We start from the raw sequence: 21,504 nt of genomic DNA on the forward strand, positions 1-21,504 counted from the left end.
AGAACAGAGGAAAGCAAAGCAAAGGAGCTGGAAGTGGAACCATCTAGAAGTTCGGCAAAGGGGGGTTTAAGCTTTGCGTTTTCACAAGCTTCCTCTTCCCTTATCTTCCAAACCATCACTTGACGACTCGCTGAAATCCTTTGTTTTCCTTCTCCTTCTCTGTCGTCGCTTCTTCCATGGCGTCTATGTTTGTTGCACTGCCCAAATCATTTCCTCTACACACAACCAGCTCTCCTCATCGCTCTACACATATGCGTTTAGGTTCGTCAACCATTATTTTTTTGTTTCCCTTGTTAATTCCTCCTTTATTTCCATTTATTAATTACTCCGTTCAATGAGTATCGGATTTGTGCAGGGTCCGTAAGGAGTTCTTTGAGAATCAATGCTATTGCGAAGAAATGGGAACCTACTAAGGTAATTTCATTTAGTTTCTTTCTATGCTTTATGTAGATTTTTACACTAAGTTTTCAGTTTTGTAGCAGAGAGACTTTTCTTTATTTATAGAGGTTGGAAGTAATCATTTCGGAGTTGCAGGTTGTTCCGCAGGCAGATAGAGTGCTTATCCGTCTCGAGGAGCTACCCGAGGTTTGTTCGACTCCTTTTTTTTGCTTATTTTTACTCAAATTGCTCAATGCATTCATTCTATTAGGGCTGTCTTAACCTTCAGGCCATGCTTGGTGCAAAACCAAAAACTTGGATGTAATTAAAAACTGAGCCTACTTAATTTCGTGTAGAATCAAAATAATGTATTACACATTCTATCAATTTTAATACTTGGAATCTGTTGTTTTTAGTTCTATTTAGAATTTCATATTTCGTGATAAACTTTGCATTTCTTTTAGTTAAAATAAGTATAGACTTGTAAATGCATTCCACTCAAATTGTGAATTTGAATTTGTTCTAAGCATTGGCATAATGTTTTTTTCTTATTCGATGTATTACAAATTCTATCAATTTTAGTACTTGGAATCTGTTGTTTTTAGTTCTACTTAGAATTTCATATTTCGTGATAAACTTCGCATTTCTTTTAGTTAAAATAAGTATAGACTTGTAAATGCATTCCACTCAAATTGTGAATTTGAATTTGTTCTAAGCATTGGTATAATGTTTTTTTTCTCAATCGATGTATTCATCGCCGAGTGTAACTATTTTTTTCACTGTTAATTGACTTGGGAATATACAACTTTAATGCTGGGTATCCCTTTTTGAAATAATTGGATTGTTTTTCGGCTACTAGCTCCCTTATCTTCTTTGTTTAATCTGTGTACTTTGTTTTAATATATGCCTCTACATTAAGATTATCCTGTTGTAAATCGTCATGCTAATGGATTAACTTCATCACACCCCAGAAATCAGCCGGTGGGGTTTTGTTGCCCAAGTCAGCCGTTAAATTCGAGAGGTATCTAATGGGGGAGGTGAGACAAATACCATTCATCTAACTCTGTAAGATTGTTACCAGCAATTATTTTGAGTTGCATCATTCTTGTTTCAGATTCTCTCTGTTGGTGCTGAAGTTGGGGAAGTGGATCCTGGAAAGAAGGTATTGTCGGTAGTTTGAATTTTGTTGATATAAGGTATTGCAAAATAATTTTGCATGTTTTATTTTATTATATAACCCAACTAGATTCATATAGGCATTTGGAGAAAGAGAACCTGGCTTCTCTTGAACAAGATTGGTGCTAATTGCTGCTTCCTTCCCATGTACCAGAATAATGATGATAATAATAGGGGCATTACAAATTTACTGATATAGTCTTTACTGGTTCCGTGGCTTGAATTAATTGTTTGACTGCAACAGCTATCCTTGATGTAGAGGATTTAGGAAGCCTCAAAGATTTTTTGATTTCCAATTTTGTGTAAAGATCTTGTACTTGGGCGGCAACGCCTTGGTGCTTTTTAATGTTACAGCTTTTTTTTTTTAACTTCAAAGACATAAAAGTAATAGAAGTTTAATTGCTCTGAGACCACCTAAAAGTTCTCATTCTCTCTCTTTTTGCAGGTTCTTTTCTCAGATATAAATGCTTATGAGGTTAGTATAGTATCTTCCTGGTGAATTATCATAATAGACTTAGATCTTTGTTTTGTTTTTTCTTTTTCCATTTTTTGCTCCTTTGACCTAAAAGTCTGCCCAAATCTTATTTACCATAGGCCATAACTTTCTCCAAAAGATCAAGTTCTAAAGTTGATTAAAGAGCCTGGGAAATTCCAAGCTTAGGAGAATGCATTAATTTGTATCCTGAAGGGACTTATTTTTTCTTGATCATTCATTCATTGGAATTACCCATCAAGCACTGTTAGCTTTAGTTTGGTCTCAGCCTTTTGGATTGCAGTTTGTATCTAGAACCTGCCTTTATGGGATACGTGTTGCAGCACCTTAAATTTGATAATGAAGTTCATGAACCATAGAAGTTAGTGCTCTTCTGCATTGGACCTGAAATGAGACTGGTGAATTATTAGGTGAAGGTTGCCAGTCAGTAGAGCTTCCATCATCTTTGCCGAATCTAACTCAGAACTCTTCATTATAATGTTTGTTATTGTATCTTTATTTTGGGGAAAAATGTTTAAGTCAAGGCAAAATCAAGGCTAGATTAGAGGAAAATTAAGAGAAATGCGTACTCCAGAGAGAGGATTTAGAGGAGAATAGATGGTATAAAAATGTAAAAGATGGGTCTTTCAGAAAAAAATGTAAAAGATGGATGGTGGAAATACTTTTTGAAAATATGATATTCTAAATGATTCTTGTAAATTTTTTGACAGGTTGACTTGGGAACAGAGGCCAGGCACTGCTTCTGTAAATCAAGTGACTTGCTCGCTGTGGTTGAGTGAAGGTTAGATGATTTTGCTATGTCGCACCAACTCCTCTGGCAGCTATAGGGTCGATCTCTGTTTTGTAGATTAGTCTGGTAAGAGTTGTTAGCAGAATTCCTTTTAATCTGTAATAGCACAAGGCATTTTTATATTTTACAGGATAACATTGGATGCACTAATATTCTTGACTTTGGGCTTGAATGATTGTATTTAAAGTGGTCTTGGGTAATGGTCGTGGTCGAGTTGGTAGCAACAGGAAACTGGGAGCTTCTCTTGTCATCTTATTATAACACCAGACAGGATAAAACCAGAGTGAGAGGTTATTCTGATCTTTGTTTAACTGACCCTTCTCTCTCTCTCTCTCTCTCTCAGTTTTCTTTTGCACATTTGTGTCTTCAGAAGTTGAAATCTACTTATGTTTCTCATCTTTTAAGAAACATGAAATGAAGTACTGAAAGTAGAATCTGAGATATATTATTTATGGTTTTCAGAGAGGAGATAATGATATAGAACATTGAAGTGACACGAGATTATCTTACAATATTTTATTTGTTTACATTAACAAGTGAGATTACAAGGTAAAATGTTCTAATGAACCCAAGATTCGAAGGAACCCGAACTATGGAATTAGTCATGGCTTACGTATCTACAATACAACAAATATTGGGAAATATGAGACCAAATCAAATTAGATTAACCTAACTTTATGAGCAGTAGAGAAATGCTTTGATGCAGCAATCATGGTGGTCTCTGGTCTTGAGAGTGGTCTGGCCTTCCCACTCTTTTCCTTCTCGGCTTCAACGCCAAACCAGGAAATTAATCGTCCTAACAAGTCCAACAATCTGCACTTTTTCCCCCTCTTACCCATCTTACTTTTCTGCTTGTTATCCCTCACAAGATGAGATGCTACCTATACTTGTATATATATATATATATATATATATATATAGATATAGATATGTTCATATATATCGTACCCACTTCCTTGGAAATCAAATTGGCCAATCAAGCACTTCAAGATTTTCTTGTTTGCTGATATGGGTTGGGTTAAACATACAGCCCTTATATATAAGCACATATTGCTTGATGAACAAGATAATTTCAGTGTTCCCCAAGAAAGACTACTACTGGTAAAACATTCGGGCACCCCATTTCTTACCCTTTTTGATATTTTTCTTTTCCTAGAAACTGTCTTCGGCTGTAATCAGACTAGTCAATGATTAACCAAAAAAAATTCTCTATAATAAAAACTCCACTGTAGTACCAACAATCCTATCTGGAAAGATACCGTATAACGGAGCTTGTTGTACTGTTTTGCGCTGTATTCGGAGATGTCCTAGTATTCATCCTTCTAAAAGACAAGAGCATTGAAGAAAAACCACACGGCAGAATACAAGAAAAAAACATTTGAGTTACAGAATTAGAATTCAAATAGGCGCAGCTCTATCATGCCCTCCTTTCTTCTGGGAGAATACCAAGCAACAACTTTGCCAGATCGCAAAAGCCTCATCGAGTAACTCAAGCTGTACATGAGATCCTCCATATGTGGACTGCGATTTCCCAATGATGAATCCAGCAGAAACCGGGAGTCCACTCGAAAGATTATTGGCCCGGCAACCTGCGGAAAGGAAGTGTATCAACATTAAATACCATTCAGAGGTTTCTTTCTGTTAAAGATGGATACTTTCTTAAGCCTGCTTATTCTCATGGAATAATTTAATACTTGGTTCGTTATGATTTTCATCTCGTGCAAATTTTCTTACTTCATTTTGACTTCAAGAAATTGTTCATTTGCTTACTGAGACAATTACTGATCCATTGATCTTACCAACCCCCAGAATATAGTGTATTAGTAATCTCCACAGAATATCCATCAATAAATAATCTCAGCCCTTTTAGATGAATGTGTAATTAACACCACTTTTACTTTTCAGACAGAATGAAAATCGCCTTTTTCAGACAGAATGAAATTACCTGCTGCTGAAAGATCAAATTAAGTCTCGGGGAAGACAATGAGTTATCTTCTTTACCAACAGACTTCCTGAATGTATTAAAAATCCTTTTGGTCAAAGCTGAAGCTGAGCAAATATCCAGACGAGCATCTACTCTGGTCAGGTCACCATATAGCTTCCTAAACTTCCCGTGTTGAAAAGTATAGCAAAGAGAACCAAATAAATCAGCACTAAACGGACTTCTCTTCTTGCAAGTCATGGAAATATTGCCATCTCCTTGAGACCCCTCACACACACCCCCGCCGCCAAACCAGGCTGCACAGCTGCCACCTGACATTACACAGTCACATGGATCAAAACCGAGTAAAAAATGAAAGAAATGTGGACCTAACGAAATAATGAAAGCTGAAATATCATAAACTGAAATATTATGATAAAAACATCAGGTGCTATGATATTGCCAAACCATATGGTAAAATCTGATTAAACATTCCCAAGGAAAGAGCAATTCAAATGTTTTACGATTGTAATTCAAGCTTTCGCCTGAATCATGCAGTAACAATGTTTCATGAGGGGTTAATTTAAAGGTAACAAAGAAAATGCACCACCATTTTACTACTTGTAATGACACCGATGAGAACAAGATAAATCTGGTTTAAGAGTATCGTAATAAACTTGTTGGATCTTGGAACGCGCAGCTCTGATACTTCCTGAGCGTCAGAAATCTATATGCCAAACTTGTTATTCAGCAGTTGCTACGATGCCGATCAATGGTTTTGTAATTCCTGATGGTCCGACACTTTTTTCAACAATGAACCGAGTAGAATACATTGAGGCAGGTTATAAGAACATGTTTACAGATATCCATTTTGCTGTCAGATTCAGCAAATTAATCAACTCTGGAGATGCTGTTGAAGAAAAAACCATCACATCTATAAATAAATAAAAACACTGAATATTTACTTAACGGTACAGCACGTCTTAGGCATGAGATACATGCAGTAGGTGCTATGCAATAAAACATGCCTGACAGTATTGATGGTTTGGGAGCATGGAGGCAATATGATTCACATGTAACATCATAAAATTATTTATGATTTTCTTTTTTCTGTTCGACATTAAAAAAAGAAAAAGTTTTACAAATTTAAGGAGGAAAAATCACCATGAATATTGTAGACCTTCTAAAGATTAACCGTGAACACATATAACTGTTAAATTTAGAAGAAATCACCTATAACTCCTGATATTGCTGCATGAGGTTCCCTGAGACGTGCATCATATGATGGGCGCCAAAAGATGCCCTTGTCTGTCTTTACCACAACATCCTCAGCAGTCTCTCTTTGCCTCCAAAAGTCCCTGCTCTTCTCATATGAAAAGGCAGCCTTTGTGCATAATCCAGGCATTAAAGAAGAAGGTACATCACCATCCGCAGCATCAAAAGCCTGGGGACAGCCACTGTTTTTGTGCATACCGAAGCGATATCGTAACCCAGATTCTGAAGCAAGGGAGGACATATCTAAAGATATTGATTCTGGAACATCCCAGTATTTTCCTTTATGATCAATGAACAGCTCAGGCCATGCAGCCTCCAGGGTGATATCATGATTAGGAAGCTGCAGATTCACCCATACAGTTGAAGAAAATAGAGAAAAAGACTGACATTTACCAGAAATAAAGAGAAAATTGTGAGCACAGAAAAATAAATGTTATCCAATTTCCATGAGTATTCCACATATCAAGTATCAGAATGTGAAAACAGGAATGGATTATCACAGAAGCCAGTCCAACATGTTAGGCTCATATGCAGTCTTGTGGTTCTGTGTTCATACTTCGTTTAGATTGATTCATTTGAACAGCTACCATATACTATAGACTAATAAGAGAATACCTGTCTTATCAAAGAAAGCTAACCAACAACTCGAAGGGAAAATTGTGACATACATGTAGTTGCCAATAACAATATGAAAACTGGGTCATTAGCTATGTAGACATATATGCAAGTGAAGAAAATTGGAAATCCATAAAAGATGTCTCAAACAATAAAGCGAATTATTTGAAGACTGGTGGTAATTAAATGCATACCTTCTGAAAGAACATCAACTTTTTACGATTCCCTTCTTTCTCACCACGACGTTCTGTGCTCAAGATTAAGGATGACGAGGGAGTGAGAGAGAATTGTGTCCACAGACCAATAGAGTAAAGTGACTTGTCAAGAAAATGCTTTGCAGCATCTCTGAATACAGGAAGCTCCCACTCATCTGCATTGGAAAGTTCCGATTTGATAGCAGAAATTAGCTTCTTAGGACGGAACTGCCCAACTATTCCTAGCCACCTGCAGGCACAATAATATCAGACCTATCCATATGTCAAGCCCGGGCAAAATACAGCTATGAGGGAAGAGGTCACTTGAGTGGACACACTTCACAAGTTCATATACTCAGTTTTGTGCTTTTAACTGATTTTTGTATATCGTTTGGCAAAAACTTGAGAAACATAGACCCAATTCGAGCTTCAAAACTAAAATTGGTTCAAAAGGGTGGGTTGATATCACCTCACAGAATGATTCAATAAAATTTAAGCTTTGAACTACCACACACACAACAGACATATATTCAGCTTTAGAGCAATGCCATTATCAACATAAGCAAATTTAGAGTAGTACTTCATAACTTAATTTTTCCCAACACACAAAAATGCAATTACAAGTAAAACCCATGTAAAGAAAAGACCTATAGCCAGAAAATATCTCAACTTCAAAGAACAGATAAAATGTCGTAATCCCATCACTTCTTCTTCCCTTAGGGAAATTTTTTTCTCAGCAATCAAACACAACAGAACTGAATTACCAAAAAAAAGAAGATAAAAAGTGGAACACACCAGAGAAGAACTTACCAATTAGAAGTAGCTGGTTTGAGCAAGAGAGACTGGAGAGAAAAAGAGCCCAATTCCTTATGCAAAGCAGGGGAGAAAGAAGGGATTATACCCAAAGGAAACCCATTTCTCAAAAGAGAGAGTTGCTGGATCCGAAGAGCTCGGCTGGCTCGAGCCCCGTCCAACGGAAATGGGTCTCCCGGACAGGACCGCGCCGTCCCTTCCAGAGTCTGTGTGGTGGATATGTTCTGGTCCCAGAATGCTGAATCAATGGCCGTCCTTAGATTCGCCATGTCCTCTCTGAAGCTGAGGATGTGCGCTTGGTTGTCTGCAGCTGGTTCTTCCTTATCAAAGTCGCATTTTTTTTGAAAAATGATTTGTGAGAGGGTTTTTGCTGGTTATGTTTTCAAGGCGGCCTCCCCAAGCGGTTTGCTTTTATGAAAATTTTTATTCTCTTCTTTTTATTACTTATTTTTTTTTTTCCCAATCATAATTTGATTTATTTTTAATAGTAATTTGATTTTTTACACTTATATTTAGGATTTTAAAATTCAAAATTAATTATTGGGTTATAAAATGTATTTAATTAATTTGATATTTGTGCTTAAGTTACAAAATATTTCATTTTTCATATAATATCTATTATTATCTATTAACCCTTTTTATAAGTTATGTTATATTTGGAATAAATTTAAAATGGTAATTTATATTTAAATTATATTTGATACTTTAAGTAAAGAAAAATAGTCTTGGATAAAGTACGATGAATTATTCATAAGTTAAATATTTACTTTATTTTGAAATAATTGGTAAAAAATAATTAATATAATAAAAAAAATTATAATATTCGTCTTTTATTAACCCTTAAAACGTTCTCAAAGGAGTACCAATTGAAAGATACCAAATTGGTTACTATTTTTTTTATTTAATAACAGTTAGTAATGATTATGATAACAGTAGTGATAATAATAGTAATAATAGTGACAATAATAATAATTGTTCGATGATAGTCATAATAATTGATAATATATTATTATTTTTTATTTTTAAAAAATTAATTTGTATGGTTATATTTATCAATTTTTTTAAAAAATAATTTTTTACGTTCATATTTTTTTAAAAAATTTAATTTAATTTTTTTTTAGATTAAAATATGAAAGTATCTCTTATTATCGATTTATATTACTTAGTCAATAATATATGGTAGCTTGAATAGAAGAAGTAAGATATGTGAATGCACAAAGTACTTTGATATTTGACATCTTTGAAACTTGTTTTACATTTTGCACTTTCTACGTGAGACCCTTTAATGTGATTTTTTGAATGTTCATTTAGTTATATAAAAATTATTCAAAAGTTGGAACTTGCATTTTAGTATTTATAAATTACATAACATTTAAAAGGGTGGATCTATTTTAGGAAAATAAGTACTAAAAAATTTGAAGGCTAATTTATTTTGATTTTTCAAAACAGAAAACAACTTCTAAAAAAGCAATTTCTAAATGATATTTATGAATAGTATTGTCGGATATAGGAACATCTTTTGAAATCTTGAAAGCTTATAAAAACAGATTGAAAATCTCACTATTTATAATGTCTTTAATTGAAAATCTCGACTGTACGATCGCATTTAAAGAGATAACGAATCTGAACTGTTCATCGTGTTTAATCGTGACCGTCTGATCGCGCATGAGGAGAGAAAGAATCCAGATCGTCTACGAGTACGAGAACGCATCCGGACCGTCCGATCGCAGGCACGTGGATTGCCAGTATGACCTCCCGCGTAGCACCGAGTCAGCGTGTCTTATCACATGGCGCACTCCGATTTGTCGGGGTTACTGACTGGATAGTTCTACGTGATATATTTTTCTTTAATTATGTTTTGACCCGTAGTTTCTGATTTTTCTTTCAAAAATACATTCCGAACCAAATTTTTACTAATTTTTTATAAAATTATTTTCAATTTCATCATCCACTTATTTTTTTTCTAATCTTACATTAAATAAAAATTTATAAATTTATAAATTATATTTATATATATTTTTTAATTTTAAAATTAATTTTGAATCAAATTTCGAGTTCGGGTATTACAATAATGTCTTTAATTAGATTAAAAATAATTAACATACACTTTACATAGAATTTTAATGATCGGATAGGTAGTAATTGAGTTCCTTTGCTAATTATTTAGGTTTTTTTTTTTCAAAAAAATAAATTTATTTAATTTTTCCAAAAATTTAAGACAAATGGTTACTTATATCTAAAATCATTGCCACAACAATTTTTCTAAATTTTCAAATAAATTATTTTATAAATATAAAAAATTCGTTCAAACATAATCTAATTTAATCACTGTAACACAACGAAATAAATTTTTTAAAATTAATGAATTTAAATATTATTAATCAGTTATTATCGTTTCATAATACAATATATATATATATATATATATATAAAGGGTATACTTAGAAATTATTCAAATTGCTTTAAAAGGGATATAAACTTTTAGTCAATTTGTTGTTGTTTGGGGAATTTACTTTTAAGGTACGATTTGGAATTTTACAAAAAATGAAATTTGACTTTGAAATTCATGAATTAGTGGTTTAATTTAAACTTAGCTTCATGGCAAGCCTAGACTTTTACTCCTTAGAAAATTTCTTCACTAACTTTGCTTAAAGCTTCCCACACCACAACCTAATTATCAAAATACTCTACGTATAATCCTTAAATTAATTACTTTTTACCCCCCCAAAAAAAAAATAAATTTATTTCATATTTATATATAATTAAAATTAAATTACCCACGTGTGTATATATATATATGTATATATATGTATGTATGTATATGTAAATATATGTATGTTGATTTTGGTATTTGAGTGTGTATTTTGGTAGCATGGTAAAAACGTACAAGGAGTGGTTTTCATTTCCTTGGTATGTCGTGATCATTTGCCGATCTTAAACATCTCATATATATATATATATATATACACACACACACAAACATATACATATACATATATGCATGTACATGTACATATATGTGGAGCTCTTCCTAAGTCTCTTGACCCAATTCTTTTTTTTTTTTTTTTTTTGAAAATATCCGGCCGATTGTTTTTATTCTTATAATAAATATAATAAATTTACCCAAAAATGAAAAGTAATCAAGAAAAAAAAAAGTAAAAGAATGTGTATACGTACATATATAGATATATCCCCCTGTATCTACCCATATATATGTATATATATATATATATATTCCTATATATTTTCAAAGATCATTTCGATTTCTTTTCTGGGTTCTCATTGTACTATGAGTCCCCTCCACAACCACCTCGATTTTTGATCTTCATCATCATATATATATACACACACACACACGCACTTTCAGAAGAAATAGCTACTACATATATAATATATATATATATATATATTCTGAAAGAAAAGCAGTCTGATCATGAGTCTGTTTCTTTTCTTCTTCTTCTTCTTCTTCGCGTCTGACGCCACAACTGGTTCTCTCATCGAAGAAACCTGTAAAAATTGCTCGTCGACCGATCCAAACATCAATTACGAATTCTGCGTTACGTCATTCGAATCGTACTCAAGTAGCCACCGCGCGAAAAATCTCCAGAAACTCGGCCAAATCGCCATTAAATTAGACCAGCATAACGTGACAAGGACGGCGTCGTATATCAAGGGGCTGTTGAAGAAGAAGAACAAGAAGAAGGACTTGGATCCTTTCGTGAAGGCGTGTCTGGAAGATTGCTTTGAACTTTATGCCGATTCAATCCCTACTCTGAAAGAAGTCAGGAGAGATTACAGAAGTAAACACTACGACGATGCGAACGTTAAATTGAGTTCAGTGATGGACGCCTCGACGACTTGCGAAGATGGCTTCAAAGAAACGCCAGGTGTCGTTTCGCCGCTCACCGGAAGAAACAACGAAACGTTTCAGCTGTCTGCTATATCTCTTTCGATTATAAATATGCTTAAAAAATAAATTTTTTTTTTCAGAGTATTATTTTATCAACCATGGCTGTCAATAAATTATCTTTTTCTTTTCTTTTTTTTTTATAAAAAATGTTACATTTCATAATTAGTAAAATATAATTAATAAAGTAAAATGTATATATATATATATGAGGGTTTTACCCATTATATATCTCATATTATATTACTTTTATACATTATTACTATAACATTTAATATTACATATAATATTAAAATACAATGTTACATAAATTTTCTTTAAAATACCATTGTTTAGTTTTTGTATTTTTTTTAGAATATAGTATATCCTCCTTACGATTATAGTTTTCGTATTTCAATTCAATAATATTTTTAATTTTATTTAAAAATTTTTTAAAAATAATAATAGTAAAAGAAATCTAATAATAGAACAATTCGTCAAATTTTCTGATATTCAAACTGCTTAAAAGCTATCAAAATTTTAAAATTATCTCTCTCTATATATTCAAATTATTTTTTATATTTCACGGGTCCGATGTAAATGCACAAAAACGACCAACAAATTAACCAAAATACGGGTTTATTCATCTCCATAAAATTCGAGATTAAGCAAAAAAAATTTCATCTCAAATTTTAGCCAACCATTAGATGGTTGTATATATATACTCAATAGCAAGAGAACATGAATCAATCTTATTAGCTTCTTTGCATGGAATTTCAAGCTTGATCTCTTCTTCTAGAGCCATCGCGATTTCTACATTGTCTGAGCTATCCAAACCCGTATCGTTACGAAAATGTACATCACGAGTTACCTGTAGACAATTATCAAAAGTTAAAATGTTGAACGTCACGGGGTTTATGAAACATTAATAATTTTTAAAATAAAACATAAATTGAGAAATGTTAACGTTTTTTTAAGCTACGTTTAGAATAAATTAACAAATGATGCGAAGGTCATTTGTGAATTGATAACCGGTTTAACTAGAGGATTTGTAAATTGAATGCACACGGTCTTGATAGAATTTGAACTAGATTGTTTCATTTTCAAATAGAATTTCGTATGTTCTCAATTTTCATTATGTTACGTAGAGCTCTCGTTGTAAATGAATTCCTCATAAATTTTGGATTCTATCCATTTATTTTCACAATTAATCACATAAATTATGTGTGTGTGTATATATATATATATGTATGTAGATACTTTCTTCTCATGGGTAACGTAATATGTCTCTTGATTTATATGTTACTTTCATGATTTTGGTAATGGAGTGTGTATTTTGGTAGCAAATTGTCAAGCATGGTAAACATATATATACACACACATATATGTAGATACTATTTTCCTAGTGCCTACTACTCCTTCCTTTTTCTTTTTTGTTATGTCATTTTTCTTATCTCCCAACAAGGAAAATATTTAATAAATTATAAATTTACTCTATTTTGTTATTTATATATACATATGTATATATACACATGTATATGTACATATATGTGGAGCTCCCCCTAATTCTCTTTATCCAATCCTTTTTTTTTTTAAAAGAAAAATATCCACCTGATTTTTTTCTTGATTCTTATAATAAATATAATAAATTTATCCAAAAATGAAAGAGAAAATCTGTGTATGCATGCATATATAGATATACCCCCCCTGTATCTACCCATATATGCCTATATATTTTCACACACCATTTTAATTTCCTTTCTGGGTTCTCGTTGTTTTATTAATCCCGTCCACAACCACCTCGATTTTCGATCTCCATCATGTATATATACACACACATTTTGAGAAGAACAGCACAAGCATTTTCAGAAGAAAAGAGCTACCACGTATATACATATATATATATATATATATATATATATATATATATATTCTGAAAGAAAAGCATGAAAAGCAGTCTGATCATGACTCCGTTGCTCTTCTTCTTCTTCTTCTTGTTTGACGCCACAACCGGCTCCCTGGTCGAGGAGACCTGTAGGAAATCCTCATCGACGAATCCAAACATCAAATACGAATTCTGCGTTACATCTCTGGAATCGGACTCAAGTAGCCACGGCGCCAAAAATCTCCAGCAACTCGGCGGAATCGCCATTAAATTATATCAGCAGAACGTGACGAGTACGGCGTCTTATGTCAACGGGCTATTGAAGAAGTCGTCGGATCCTTCCCTGAAGGCAGGTCTGCGAGATTGTCTCGAACTTTATTCCGATGCAATCCCTACTCTGAAAGAGGCCGCCGAATATTACAGCAACGGACGCTACGACGATGCGAATATTAAATTGAGCTCGGTGATGGACGCCTCGACGACTTGCGAAGATGGTTTCAAAGAAAAACCAGGTGTCGTCTCGCCGCTCACCGGTAGAAACAACGATGCGTTTCAGCTGGCTGCCATATCTCTTTCTATTATGAATTTGGTTAAACAATGATTTTCTTTTTCAGGGTATTATTTTATGGATCAAGGCTGTTAATAATTATCTTTTTCTCTGATGTTGCTTTTCGTAATTGATAAAAGATAATTAATCAAGTACAGACCATTTTGTTTTTTTCTTCTTCTTTTGTTTTGCAGTGGAGAAATCACAAAGTTTATCTCACCAGAACGGAACAGTTCATCCAACTTCTGACATTCAAACTGCTTAAAAGCTATCATAGTCTCAAAATTTTCATTCCATACAGATTTAGGTTTAGTTTTTTATTATCCCAAGATCCAAGGTAAATGCATACAAACACCCAACAGATAAACTGAATCCAAGTCCACCAGTCGTCATGAAATTCAAGATTAAGTAAAAAAATTTCACCTCAAATTTCAGCCGGCCATTGGATGGTTGTGTGTGTATTCATTCAATAACAAGAGAACAGGAATCCATCTTATCAGCTTCCTTGTCTTGAATTTTATCCTTCAACTCCTCTTTTAGATCCTCACAATTTCTATATTATCCAACCCCAGGTCATTCTGAAAATGTACGTCGAGAGTCACTTCTAGACAATTATCAAATGTTAAAAATGGTATAAGATGCTGAATGTTATTAGCTTTATGATACATTTCTTTAGGCAACATTTAGAACAAATTAACAAATGATGCGAAGGTGACTTGTAAATCCACAACTAGTTTAACTAGAGGTTGCGTAAATTTGTATTAGAATGACTATAAAGTTGAATGCATACGATCCTGATAAAATTTGAAGAAGATCGTTTGACTTTCAAATATAATTCCATATAACGACTATAGTGTTTATCATTTTATGTAGAACTCTCGCTATCTTCTAGTTAAAGCAATTATCAGTTTGTAAATAAATTCGACGTAATATTTGGATTTCTTTTAAATACAACTTTTTTCTAAAATACTGAAACTTCAAAGACTACTATTTTTATGATGTTTTATATTTATTTATAAGTGTATTGAATGTTCTAAAAATCGTTATTTTATAAGTTTTTCCTGATAATACAAAGAACAACAATGGTGAAAAGATCAATTATGATGTATTGTCCACTGGAAATGGGAGTGAAGCTAACTCATTGGCATCTCTAGAAATTTTTCTCACACAATTCTAAAAGTGGAGATGTTAATACAATCAGAAAAGTTCTTTATTATTTTCTTGATAAATTCCAAAGAGAAATTGGAAAAATCATATCTTGATTTTTTATGTTGGTTCTAAAGAAAATGAAAGAGATACAGTTACATCTAAATGATACAACTATAAAAAGATTATATTCACTGAATCGATATATATTGAAACATGATTAAAATAAAAACATATGTTTAAGCATAAACAATTGAACAAAATTTGATTGCCAAAACAATCATCAGAACTAAATGAGGAAAATGAGCAAGAAAGGAGGAGTGAATTAGGTAGGAAGAAGTTATCATTGTAATAACATTATGTAAATGTTTGGCCAGGAACTAGCAAAATCATGAATTGTAGTGTTTTTTCCATTTGCTCAAAATAGTAAAACACTATGTTGTTATCTAAAGTATATGGCAATTTTTTAATATAAGCGTATTATTTAGGGAAGAAAAAAACTCTTTAATATAAGTTTCTCAAAATAAGTCATTAACCGAAAAATTACAAATTGTAATAATGATTTGAAAAACTATTTTATTTGAATGATCCCTAAAGCTTGATGCACTTCCTCTCCGTAAACTCTTGAGTAAATAGTGATCTAGCTTCAAAGAAATGTGTTACAAAAATAATACTTTAATTGAAGATGAACAACATATATGACATCCCATATGCTAATTAAGCTATGTGGGTGCCCGATATAGAAATAGATTATGAGTGCATGATAAAAATTATATATAGCAGAGTAAATTAATACAAATCTCTTATAAAATATATGAGTTCCAAATACAAAAATAACTGATACCAGAAGTGACTACAAAATACAACGTCAAAATATTAAAAAAGGTCATTTCTATCATTATGTTATTGGACTCATTAAAATACGAAAATAATCATACACTCAAGGTTTGCAGATTTACGGGATCCTTATAAATTTCAATGGGTAGGTCAGTTGACGGCCCCTCACTATCTTACTTATCTGGAGGGGAGGGATGGAAAGAGTGAATTTTATATGCTCGGTAAGAAAAACAATATTTAAATAACATCGTAAGGTTTAAAAAATGAATAATTGTATCATAAACACTTACCATTAGGTCAGATTAGAGTCCTATCCTACCTTCTGAAAATAATTTATTTATTAAGAAAATATTATGTCATAGTTACAATAATAAAAAAAAAACAGCATATTTGACAATAGAAAAAATCAAATAAATCATGAATGTTCAGATTTTTGTGTAATACTTTGCGAAGTTGTTCCAATTTCCATCTCTTATGGCATATACAAATTTTCGACTATTTATATAGAATGACCAGATTAGACACAGATAACGACAATTTGTTCAGGCACATTTCGAGCTTGCCAAACCATAGTACGATCTATGACTACGGTCGTACCGACCATAGTGACCTTATCAGATATTTGATAGTCACGACAGTACTTAGTTAAGAGTGACCCCTAACAGATATTTGCGTCACAACTCTCATCAGATGGTATGTCGTCATCCACATGAAACGGTTCTCTTACGTCTTTACAGACTAGATGGGGAGGGAGAAACATATATCCCTCATAGATAAAAAGTCTAATGAAATATTGGATGCAATATGTATGTCAATACATATACATACGTACTTCAGATCATTCAGGCTTCATTCTATTTTTCTTTTCATTTTTTTCTATAAATTTATTTTTCAGATAACCTTATCGATTTTATATTATTTTATTTATATGTAGGTCATCAAGTGCCTACAAATCACATAGCATGCTTGAAAATCAAGAACAATTCATTTTATTAAAACTACTAAATATAGAACATGCGAATCATACAAAATCACATATTCATTATTTTAATTTTTAGAAACACTTCTTAAGACATCTAAACCATATTCCTTATCGAAATCTTGATATTTTTTTCTACACATTCTTCTTCTCCTCATTTCCTTCTCTCTCTAGATCACTCACTCACTTTCTCTCTCTCTATCTCTAACTCTTGGAAGGTAGAATAATGGAAGTGATGAGAAAATGGGAGGAACGGCCCTTATTTATAAAAAATGGGAGTTGTCGGATTTGCGTCATGTAGTGAAATTCGGTGAAGAGAGAGAACGTAGAAATGATAGAGATGCTTGATTTGATGCGTTACAAAAAACAAAGGAGAATCCTCAATCACCAGCGACGACACACCCCAAGCAGCAGCACGCTGCCCAAAGTGGGCGGTGGCACACTGCCTGGCGCGCGCAGGGCCTACAACACATTAGGGTGCCGCGCGCGCAAGCCTATTTAGGCCCCAGGCATGTAGGCCTATCTACACAGGCCTACTGCGGGGACGGTGCGTGCACAGTATGCAACGCTAATCCTGCCCGCGCGTGCAGGTCTGGCCCCGTCCCTTGTGCAGATGGGACGTGTGCACTGTGTGCACGTCCTGCGCTTGTCATGCGCACACGCTTACGCACAACGCGTGGTGCCCGTGCGAGTAATTCCTCTCCCGCGAGTGTTTTTTCGCGGGATTTTCTTCCTTTTTTTTGTTTTTTTAAAAATTGCGTATTTAAAAAAATAATAAATCAAAACAAAATTCAGTAAAATTAAATAAATCAAAATAAAATAAAATAATAAAACCGTCATAATTTACCAATTACAACATAAAACTACGAAATAAAATTAAATGAGTTTAGTATAACTTTAAGACTCGAATAAATAAGATTTTTCAAATACAATTTAGCATGACGGTGAGCGGGCTGTTACAACATACTTCATACAAGTACGAAAACTTGCTTACTTAAGCAATGCGTGCAAGGAAAAACCAGAATTTAAAACAAAATTTAATATATATAACGACACATTTATCTTCCATCCTTCCATCATTATAATAATATTATAAACAGATGAACACTATAACGAATAACTCAACCATTATATAAGTAAATATATATAACTCTAGAAAATATATATCATTCTCTTAAAATTATATCACTTTCTCGGTTTATTATCTAAAACACCAGATTATCCTCAAAAACCAATTCTATTGTCATATTTTACTGGTGATTTTATATTATTTTGACGACTACAAGAATACTGTTTTTCAGCCTTTAGTATTTGGATTCATCCATTTATTTTCATAATTAATCACATAACTTATGTGTGTGTGTATATATATATACATATATATATATATATGTAGATACTTTCTTCTCGTGGGTAATGTAATATGTTTCCTGTTTTATTTGTTATTTTCATGATTTTGATAATTGAGTGTGTATTTTGGTAGCAAATCGCCAAGCAGTACAAGCAGTCGTATTTGTTTCCTTGTATGTCATGATCACGTGGGAATCATAAGCATGTCAAATATATACATGCACAAACATATACATGCAGAAACATATACATACACATATATGTAGATACTATTTTCCTAGTGCCTACTACTCCATCCTTTTTCTTTTTTGTTATATCATTTTTCTTATCTCCCAACAAAGAAAATGTTTAATAAATTATCAACTCACTCTCTCCTGTTATATGTATACATGTATGTGTACGTATATCTGGACGTCTCCCTAATTCTCTTTATTCAATCCTTTTTCTTCGAAAATATTCACCTGATTTTTTTCTTGATTCTTATAATAAATATAATAAGTTTATCCAAAAAAGTAAAAAGAAAATCTGTGTATACATGCATATATAGATATACCCCCCCTGTATCTGCCCATATATGCCGATATATTTCCAAATATCATTTCAATTTCCTTTCTGGGTTCTCACTGTTTTATTAATCCCGTCCACAACCACCTCGATTTTCGATCTTCATCATGTATATATATACACACACATTTTGAGAAGAGAAGCACAAGCATTTTCAGAAAAAAAGAGCTACCACGTATATACATATACATATATATATATATATATAATATTCTGAAAGAAAAGCATGAAAAGCAGTCTGATCATGACTGTGTTTCTCTTCTTCTTCTTCTTCTTGTTTGACGCCACAACCGGCTCCCTGGTCGAGGAAACCTGTAAGAAATCCTCATCGACTAATCCAAACATCAAATACGAATTCTGCGTTACATCTCTGGAATCGGACTCAAGTAGCCACGGCGCCAAAAATCTCCAACAACTCGGCGGAATCGCCATTAAATTATATCAGCAGAACGTGACGAGTACGGCGTCGTATGTCAACGGGCTATTGAAGAAGTCGTCGGATCCTTCCCTGAAGGCAGGTCTGCGAGATTGTCTCGAACTTTATTCCGATGCAATCCCTACTCTGAAAGAAGCCGCCGAAGATTACAGCAACGGACGCTACGACGATGCGAATATTAAATTGAGCTCGGTGATGGACGCCTCGACGACTTGCGAAGATGGTTTCAAAGAAAAACCAGGTGTCGTCTCGCCGCTCACCGGTAGAAACAACGATGCGTTTCAGCTGGCTGCCATATCTCTTTCTATTATGAATTTGGTTAAACAATGATTTTCTTTTTCAGGGTATTATTTTATGGATCAAGGCTGTCAATAATTGAAATGGGTATTTGTATTCGTTTCTGTAAGGTTTAAGTAGGAATAATCACTGGTTCGAAATTAAATAAGACCAGCCACAAATACTCATTACGACTCTAGCCAGCTACAAATACTCATTTTTCCTTTAACTTTGTCAGTGTCGGCATGTTGACCACCACCCACAACTATACAGTTAATTTTTATTTTCATTCTTGTGTCATCTAGGACCACACTCGGGACTTGTTGATTGGGAATGATAGACGCACTGGTAATCTCTACTATTTAATTATTAGGCATTTTCATTTTTCCGCTGTTAATTCTGTTTCCGCTAATTGTAGAAGTAGCCTATGACACTTTAGAATAGGTCATCCTTCGTATGAAAAACTTCAGTACATTAATAAAAATTTAGAGATTTTGAATATTTCTCATTGCAAAATTTGTCATTTGGCTAAACAACGTAAATTGTCTTTTGTTTATCATAATAAATTATTTAATCGTCCATTTGATTTAATCCACATTGACATTTGGGGTCTTTTTTTTACACCTATTATCGAGAGATACAAATACTTTCTCACCATTGTTGATGATTGCACTCGTATTTCTTGGGTGTATCTTTTTTGTCAAAAGTCAAATTTTTTACCATTTTTTCTGACTTTTATACTCTCATCCTTACACAATATGAAATTCTTATTAAATCTGTGAGATCTGACAATGCGCATGAGTTGAGTTTTCATTCATTTTTCAAGTAAAAAGTCATTGTTTCTTATCATTTCTGTGTTGAGACTCATCAACAAAACTCAGTTGTCGAGCGTAAACATCAACACATTTTAAATGTGGCACGTGCCTTACTATTTCAGTCCTATGTCCCTATTGTCTATTAGGGTGATTGCGTCTTGACTACTGTTTACCTGATCAACCGTACACCTTCCCCCTTGTTATCTAACAAAACTTCATTGGAACTATTAACTCGCAAAAAACCATCTTATGATCATTTACGTACCTTTGGTTGTCTATGCTATTGCTCCATTTTCGATAGTCATTGCCATAAATTTTCACCTCGTTTTAGAGCTTGTGTCTTCCTCGGTTACCCTTCAGGTTACAAAGGATATAAACTTCTCGACATCGAGAGCAATCAAATCATCATCTCTCGAAATGTCATTTTTCATGAACATATATTTCCATTTCTTTCATCCCACTCACCTAGTCCCATTCACAATGGCCTTTTTCATGATCGTATTTTACCTCTTCCTCTCCATACGCCTACACACTCACTAGTTTCTGTTGATTCACCTACCCACTCACAGCATGACTCGTCCCAAACCCCACCACCTCGACCTCTGCGTGTCACACGACCACCTTCTTATTGGTCTGACTATCATTACTATCATACAGATACACATGCACTTTACCCCATTTCCTCATTCCTTACTTATACAAAGCTTACACCTCAATATCACAACTTTATTTTTGCCATTTCCTCCCACACTGAGCCTACCACCTTTTCTGAGGCTGTCCAATTTGATGTTTGGAGGACCGCTATGAATATGGAGCTATGTACTTTGGAGAACAATAATACTTGGTCTGTTGTTTCTCTTCCACCTTGGAAGAAATCTGTTGATTGTAAGTGGATTTATAAAGTTAAATATCAAGCCGATGGGACCGTAGAGAGACACAAAGCCCGTCTGGTTGCTAAGGGCTACACACAATAATTTGGTATTGATTTCATTGACACTTTCTCTCCAATTGCAAAATTGGTTACTGTAAAAATTTTGCTTTCACTGGCTATTATTCATGGTTGGAGTCTAACTCAGTTAGACGTCACCAATGCTTTCCTTCATGGTGACTTTCATGAAGAAGTTTATA

At 33.5% G+C, this 21,504-nt stretch overlaps 2 protein-coding genes and 3 pseudogenes across 2 annotated transcripts; 4 read left to right on the plus strand and 1 right to left on the minus strand.

Annotated features, from left to right (window-relative positions):
• The first annotated feature begins 15 nt into the window (after positions 1–15).
• LOC110814832 (10 kDa chaperonin 1, chloroplastic-like) lies at positions 16–3,148 on the plus strand. Its single transcript, XM_022042417.2, has 7 exons — positions 16–261; positions 356–414; positions 535–585; positions 1,350–1,415; positions 1,493–1,540; positions 2,000–2,029; positions 2,758–3,148. The coding sequence occupies exons 1-7, from the start codon at positions 177–179 to the stop codon at positions 2,824–2,826; spliced, it is 408 nt and encodes a 135-aa protein (XP_021898109.1). The 5' UTR covers positions 16–176; the 3' UTR covers positions 2,827–3,148.
• An 880-nt stretch (positions 3,149–4,028) lies between these two features.
• Positions 4,029–8,050, minus strand: LOC110814825 (TRIGALACTOSYLDIACYLGLYCEROL-like protein). The gene is made up of 5 exons (XM_022042405.2): positions 7,653–8,050; positions 6,843–7,092; positions 5,992–6,373; positions 4,783–5,090; positions 4,029–4,426 (listed from the first exon to the last, which is right to left on the minus strand). The coding sequence occupies exons 1-5, from the start codon at positions 7,922–7,924 to the stop codon at positions 4,229–4,231; spliced, it is 1,410 nt and encodes a 469-aa protein (XP_021898097.1). The 5' UTR covers positions 7,925–8,050; the 3' UTR covers positions 4,029–4,228.
• A 2,891-nt stretch (positions 8,051–10,941) lies between these two features.
• Positions 10,942–11,814, plus strand: LOC110814724 (putative invertase inhibitor pseudogene; annotated as a pseudogene).
• A 1,614-nt stretch (positions 11,815–13,428) lies between these two features.
• On the plus strand, positions 13,429–14,445 carry LOC110814722 (putative invertase inhibitor pseudogene; annotated as a pseudogene).
• Positions 14,446–18,724: 4,279 nt separating this feature from the next.
• On the plus strand, positions 18,725–20,616 carry LOC110814721 (putative invertase inhibitor pseudogene; annotated as a pseudogene).
• Positions 20,617–21,504: the final 888 nt, after the last annotated feature.

The sequence above is a fragment of the Carica papaya genome, chromosome 3 (assembly GCF_054855325.1).
Source record: "Carica papaya isolate Zhongbai chromosome 3, ASM5485532v1, whole genome shotgun sequence".
NCBI lineage: Eukaryota > Viridiplantae > Streptophyta > Magnoliopsida > Brassicales > Caricaceae > Carica > Carica papaya.

What these genes read in the sequence shown, in the direction of transcription:
- LOC110814825 (XM_022042405.2), bottom strand. Translation starts at nt 7,924, where the DNA reads ATGGCGAATCTAAGGACGGCCATTGATTCAGCATTCTGGGACCAGAAC. An exon ending in AGTTGATGTTCTTTCAGAAG is followed by an intron (nt 6,374 to 6,842) that starts GTATGCATTTAA and finishes GTGAATCTGCAG; the next exon opens with CTTCCTAATCATGATATCAC. An exon ending in ATTTGATCTTTCAGCAGCAG is followed by an intron (nt 4,427 to 4,782) that starts GTAATTTCATTC and finishes TCCTTTCCGCAG; the next exon opens with GTTGCCGGGCCAATAATCTT.
- LOC110814832 (XM_022042417.2), top strand. Translation starts at nt 177, where the DNA reads ATGGCGTCTATGTTTGTTGCACTGCCCAAATCATTTCCTCTACACACA. An exon ending in AAGTGGATCCTGGAAAGAAG is followed by an intron (nt 1,541 to 1,999) that starts GTATTGTCGGTA and finishes CTCTTTTTGCAG; the next exon opens with GTTCTTTTCTCAGATATAAA. An exon ending in CAGATATAAATGCTTATGAG is followed by an intron (nt 2,030 to 2,757) that starts GTTAGTATAGTA and finishes ATTTTTTGACAG; the next exon opens with GTTGACTTGGGAACAGAGGC.